Genomic DNA, 6,688 nt, shown 5'->3' on the forward strand with positions numbered 1-6,688 from the left:
GCCAGTTTCAGTTTCAGCGATCCAATCTTCTCCCAGATGTCCTGACCCAATAGCGACACAGCCGCACCAGTGTCCACCTGAAACTGTAGATCGATGTTCGAGACCCACAGTGAAATCCTCAGCTTGTTGGCGATCGTGGACACACCAAGCACTTCAATAGAAATGGTCTCCACGATTTGGTTGACTGTGTTTTGCACTTTCTTGCCCTTTTCTAGCTTTCCTACGGATTGACACACTGCCTGGAGATGACCATTTTGGTAACAGGCATAACAAACGGACTTGATATACGGGCACTCGTGGTGATGATGAGCAGTCGAGCTGCACCAGTAGCAAGGTTTCGATCCTCCCCCCACAGGGGGACGGCTCTTCTGAAACTGTCCCACATTCTCCGGATTCGCTCTGGATTGATCAAGTTGTTTCAGGTGTTGCGGACGAGTCTGGCGAACTGTACGCATCTCCTGAGGTAGCATCGATGCTGTTTCGCCGGCCATTTTGTGCAGTTCTTTACTCAGCAGCTCGGCCATCTTAGCACACTGCAGCACATTCTTCAATGATGCGTCTGATTCCTTGAGAATCGCCTGCTGGATAAATGCGTGCCTGCAGCCCATGACCAGTCTATCCCGCAACGCATTGTCTTGGCACTTTTCGCAGCATAAAGTTCTAAAATCACATGCCTTTACCTTGGTGTGAAGTTCGGCAAGTAATTTGGTGATCGATTGCCCTTCCTGTTGCACCGTCCAGTAGAAATCAATGCGAGCTGCGAGGAAATTTCGACTTTCTTCGAAATGCAGCTGCAAAGCCGTTGTGATTTCAGAATATGAGGCTTCAGTTACTTCTTCTGTAAGTAAATTTTGAAGCAGTGCAAAAGTTTCTGGAGACATTGATGAACACGAGAGCCTTCTTCCTCTGGTCGGTCGTAATTGCCATACTTTCAATATAAAACTCAGTGCGCATTAAATACGACGACCACCTTTATCGCTCAGGATCGCAATGATCGAATTGCCGAGACATGTTAGTTTGAGTCCCGTTTTTTTTAAACAAAAGATAGGCTCTTATCTGGGTCTATGGACGCAATCCGAAGAATCCCACTCCTGACACCACTTTCATGTTCGTTTTCTAAGGTCTGCACAAAAACCTGAGAGTCTGCAATTTACAACAGAAGTCTTTAATGTTTCACTCAATGCTGGCAGCAAGACTCGTCACAATGGCTGCCCACATACACACACAGACAGGAGAGAACTATGTACACAACATCTCCCTTTGTCCTGTGCAGCGCCACCTGCTGCATGGGAGGAGCAACGGGTCCTCCCACCCCACACTGTCCACCAAACATCACAAAAAGGTTAGCCCTTTAACACAAGGAATTAATTTTGTGTCTCCTAGAATAATGTGAAACGGTAAGATAATGACCTGTGAGGTTAAAATTCTAAAGCTTGTCAGTGGTTACTTGGAGACAAAATAATATTTATGCATGAATATGTAACCTGAATTCAAATTAATTGGTCCTGCAGTGAATATGTTTGATGGGCACCCTTGAGTTTTCTGTGTTTGGGACATTGTATGCTGCCCTGAGTTTGAGATTGAATGATGTTTGCATGTTCCATATTATTTAAAAATATTGCTAATGCTTAACGAATTTTAGATGTGATACTAAAAATATTGTTTCCCCTGCCTATATGGAGAACATTTTCTAACATAACATTTTTATTTCTAATTTTATATATTTTGCAAATAAATATGGTATTGCTAAAGTAGCACAGGAAGTTGCTTGACATGGAAATGCACTCTTTGATTCAGGTACAAGAATGGACAGAAGCTGACAACAGATCAGCATGTAAACATTTCACGAAAGGAAGGCAAACACATTCTTTACATTGAGAAGGTTTCTGATAAAGATTCTGGTAGTTATGTTGTGCAAGCTAAAAATTCTAATGGTGCTATCAATTCCAGTGCTATCCTTCAAGTACAAGGTAACTGCCATATCAAATGTTTCCATGTTGACTTCACAGATTGGTTCACCTGCCTTGGAATGTTATGCTTAATATACATTAGCTTGATTCTTATATATATTCTGTTAACTTAGCTGATGTAAATGTATATCACTGCTTCTGTCACTTAAATGCCTTTCACTGTGTGTCCTGAAATATCTGCACTTGCCACAAGCAATATTTGATATCCTCTATAAATTAATTAATCTACTGTTGTTGCTGAATTGATCAAAAAATATTTGTTTAATGTTGCTCATTTAACTGAATTCATGGAAAACACTAATTTGATAATTTAGTACTTTTGCAGTAAAGTATATCTTCAGAAATTCAACAAGCTGGAATACTGCTTGTAATCAATGACACGCAAGATAGTAATATTGACCAGTTAAGAGGAAATTAGTAAAAGAACAACATGCACTGCAGATTGATAAAGGATGATAACTTGAATAACCTTTACCATTGATGCTTTTATCCCATTACATAGAGCATTTTAGAAAATTATGATAGCAGTTTCTACATCTCAGCTCTTAATATTTTTGAAATAGAGGCATTACCAAAACATGTAGAATGGTAACAATGGAAGATACATGATGATGATTCTTTCATCTTTAAGGTATGCTTAGCCACAAATTGATGCACAATTAATTACTTATTTCAAAGATTCCAGTGGCAAGTGGAGCCCAGACCTCTCAACAGTGGAAATAACATTTGAGATCAAATAGTCCAACAATACCTCTTGTGTGAAATCATATGATATCACAATCCAAATTCCCATAGTCATGTGCAAAGACCATTTGAAATAGCAAAAGTGGCAGACTGAGTGGAGAAACAAAAACTTTGAATTCAAGCGTTGAAGTTAAAAAAAGTGTATTGTTTTATCATGGTTTCTTTAATCATATGCAAATATTCATAATGCACTACAACGGCTATCTTCACTGTTATTCTTTTGATATTTTCTCTGTAATAAAGAATCTCCAGAAGCAAACTTTCTAAAATCTTATATGTTTCAATGAGATTCCCTCTCATCCTTTAAATTCCAGAGTATACAAGCCCACCTGCTCCAATCTATCAACATATGACAGTCCTGCCATCCCGGGAATTAACCTTATGAACCTACGCTGCACTCCCTCAATAGCAAGAATGTCCTTCCTCAAGTTTGGTAACCAAAACTGCACACAAGGTGTGGTCTCACTTGGGCCCTGTACAACTGCAGGAGGACCTCTTTGCTCCTATACTCAACTCCTCTTGTTGTGAAGGCCAACATGCCATTCGCTTTCTTCACTGCCTGCTGCACCTGCATGCTTACTTTCAGTGACTGATGAACAAGGACCCCCAGATTCCGTTGTACTTCCCCTTTTCCCAACTTGACACCATTTAGATAATAATCTGCCTTCCTGTTTTTGCCACCAAAGTGGATAACCGCACATTTATCAACATTAAACTGCATCTGCCATGCATTGGCCCACTCACCCAACCTATCCAAGTCACCCTGCATCCTCATAGCATCCTCCTCACAGTTCACACGGCCACCCAGCTTTGTGTCATCTGCAAATTTGCTAATGTTACTTTTAATCCCTTCATCCAAATCATTAATATATATTGTAAATAGCTGCGGTCCCAGCAACGAGCCTTGGGGTACCCCACTAGTCACTGCCTGCCATTCTAAAAGGGGCCCGCTAATTCCTACCCTTTGTTTCCTGTCTGCCAACCAATTTTCTATCCATGTCAGCACCCTTCCCCAATACAATGTGCTCTAATTTTGACCACTAATCTCCTATGTGGGACTTTATTAAATGCTTTCTGAAAGTCCAGGTACACTACATCCACTGGCTCTCCCTTGTCCATTATCCCAGTTATATCCTAAATAAATTCCAGAAAATAGTCAAGCATGATTTCCCCTTTGTAAATCCAGGCTGACTCGGACCGATCCTGCTACTGCTTTCCAAATGTGCCGCCATTTCATCTTTTATTATTGACTCCAGCATCTTCCCCACCACCGATGTTAGGCTAACTGGTCTATAATTCCCTGTTTTCTCTCTGCCGCCCTTCTTAAAAAGTGGGATAACATTAGCTACCCTCCAATCCACAGGAACTGATCCTGAATCTATAGAACATTGGAAAATGATCACCAATGCGTCCACGAATTCTAGAGCCACTTCCTTAAGTACCCTGGGATGCAGACAATCAGGCCCTGGGGATTTATCAGCCTTCAGTCCCATCAGTTTACCCAACACCATTTCCTGCCTAATGTGAATTTCCTTCAGTTCCTCAGTAATCCTATGTCTTCTGGGCACTAGTACACCTGGGAGATTGTTTGTTTCTTCCCTAGTGAAGCCAGATCCAAAGTACGTGTTCAATTCATCTGCCATTTCCTTGTTCCCCATAATAAATTCACCCTTTTCAGTCTTCAATGGTCCAGCTTTGGCCTTAACTATTCTTTTCCTCTTTACATGCTTAAAGAAGCGTTTACTATCCTCCTTTATATTCTTGGCTAGCTTATCTTCGTACCTCATCTTTTCTCCCCGTATTGCATTTTTAGTTATTTTCTGTTGCTCTTTAAAAGTTACCCAATCCTCTGGCTTCCCGCTCATCTTTGTTATGTTATATTTCTTCTCTTTTACTTTTATACTCTCCCTGACTTCCCTTGTCAGCCACGGTCGTCCCTTACTCCCGTTGGAATCTTTCTTCCTCTTTGGAATTAACTAATCCTGCACCTTCTGTATTATTCCCAGAAATACCTGCCATTGTTGTTCCGCTGTCATCCCTGCTAGGGCATCTTTCCAGTCAACTTTGGCCAACTCCTCCCTCATGGCTCCCTAGTCCCCTTTGCTCAACTGTAAAACCGACACCTCCGATTTACCCTCCCCCCTCTCAAATTGGAGATTAAAACTTATCATATTATGGTCACTACCTCCTAATGGCTCCTTTACCTTGAGTTCCCTTATCTATATATTGAGTTATAACAACCAAGAAGCAGGAAAGATGTAGTTAATAGCCAGTTGATTGCATAAGTTGCAAAGTGTATGATTTATGCTGCAAATCACACTTGAGTCAACCAAAAAGGAGCATTTGTGCATGTTACATTTCTGCAGTTCATTTGAATGCCTGGACTAAATAGACCAATCTTTTCCATATTTTTTCATAATATCCAAAAGACCTATTGCACATATTAAAAATGTACTTTCATATCATATGCAGTTGGCCTGGCATGGTTTAGCTTGAGTTTGCTGCTTGATGCTTGATTGAGTTTGATGCTTGATTCAGAGCTATTGCTTTCCTATTAATTCATCCTTGGAACTAACATTACATGAAAATAACTATATAATTGTATCCCAAATTGTTGGGAAAAACAACATGTTTGTTATTTTTTCTGTAAATAGTATGTTCTTTCTTTTCACTGTGATGTGAATGGTCAGTATGTTGAAAGTTGCCTTTGAATTAGGTTCACAAGGACATTTAAATATAAGATTCCTCTACTCTTCATGTCTTGTGGCATTATATAAACCAATTTGTGCTGCAAAATTGGCTAAACCATGGTAGCTTAAACACAAGTTATGTTGTGAGAAATATATGTTGAAACTCTACATGGTGTCAGATATATCAGGTGTAGCTGAAATAAAATGCCGTATGAAGGCTTTCTTTTCAATTTAAAATAATTGATGATGGGATCAAAGAAATAGTTGCACAATATTTTCATACGTTAAAATAATATGTTTTACAATTTCTGAAACAGGAACAAAAATCACATAAATCAAATCACTTTACGATCATCACATCAACTGAAACACTTTTTTTGATCACAGCGAAAACGTGTTGGCTCGTGTATTTAAGGGGTTAAGGAAGATATTGAATAATATAAGACTGAAAGTTACATGTTCAAAAATGAAAATGTGTGTTTGTGTATTATCATGATATTGCCTTGGCTATAGTACCTGTCTTTCATTGCTTTCTTCTTTGTTTCTGCTTCACTCTGTTGAAGGAAAGATTATATAACAAAATTAAAAAAATCTATTTAAATTTTTCTCATTTATTCTTTCCTTCTTCTGCAATTTTCACATTTTAATGAAAAAAAACCTCATTTTAATCATTGATCCTTACGTAGACACCACCACACCGAGAAACCATGAATAGAGAGCCACCACAAAGAAAGCATAGAATCTTCTTATCCAGTTACAAGGATAGGGATATTCACTTGTTACGAGCCATTATCATTACCATTCATTTCATGTCATTACCCAAACTACTATATAATAGCAGTTTAGACTTCTTTACAACTACAAAACTATCACAATAATCAAGATCTCAGAAAAAGTCAGTACCTAATGGCTTTTCTTTTACAACAGTAATTTCCAAAAATCAGTCACATCGCTGTTGCCTTTTTAATGCAATAATTCCAAAGTGAAGATGAACATCTTTTCTAAAATCATCCTTCCCATATCAATCTATAACTTATTCAAGTGCAAAAATCTTCAGAAAATATACCTTTTAATATTTTGAATGATAGCACCATGTAAATTCCCTTACCAGGTTAATACTTCTCTCGATTTATTGCTTAAATGCATAGACGAGGGATGATAAGTAAAATTTTCATGTATTATTTATTTCTCTTGTTAAGAAAACACGCTAAAAACTATAGTCATTAACACATTACTTAATTATATAGTTCATTGATTTTGTGATATTATTACTCCCTAGAGTGG

The 6,688-nt window shown here is 38.5% G+C and overlaps 1 protein-coding gene across 4 annotated transcripts in view; it reads left to right on the forward strand.

Annotated features, from left to right (window-relative positions):
• The window catches only part of ccdc141 (coiled-coil domain containing 141), a 103,418-nt gene extending 97,426 nt beyond the window's left edge, over positions 1-5,992 (forward strand). For 2 of the 4 annotated variants that reach the window (XM_033023853.1, XM_033023855.1), the window contains exon 24: positions 1,798-2,978. In XM_033023853.1, coding sequence (XP_032879744.1) covers positions 1,798-2,083 — 286 coding nt within the window. In that variant the 3' untranslated portion in view covers positions 2,084-2,978. Of the gene's footprint in view, positions 1-1,121; positions 1,205-1,797; positions 2,979-5,721 lie in introns of those variants that run through there. The other 2 variants (XR_004412541.1, XM_033023854.1) reach the window with 2 other exon arrangements.
• The last annotated feature ends 696 nt before the right edge of the window (positions 5,993-6,688 follow it).

Source organism: Amblyraja radiata, chromosome 7, assembly GCF_010909765.2.
Source record: "Amblyraja radiata isolate CabotCenter1 chromosome 7, sAmbRad1.1.pri, whole genome shotgun sequence".
In the NCBI taxonomy this organism is placed as follows: domain Eukaryota; kingdom Metazoa; phylum Chordata; class Chondrichthyes; order Rajiformes; family Rajidae; genus Amblyraja; species Amblyraja radiata.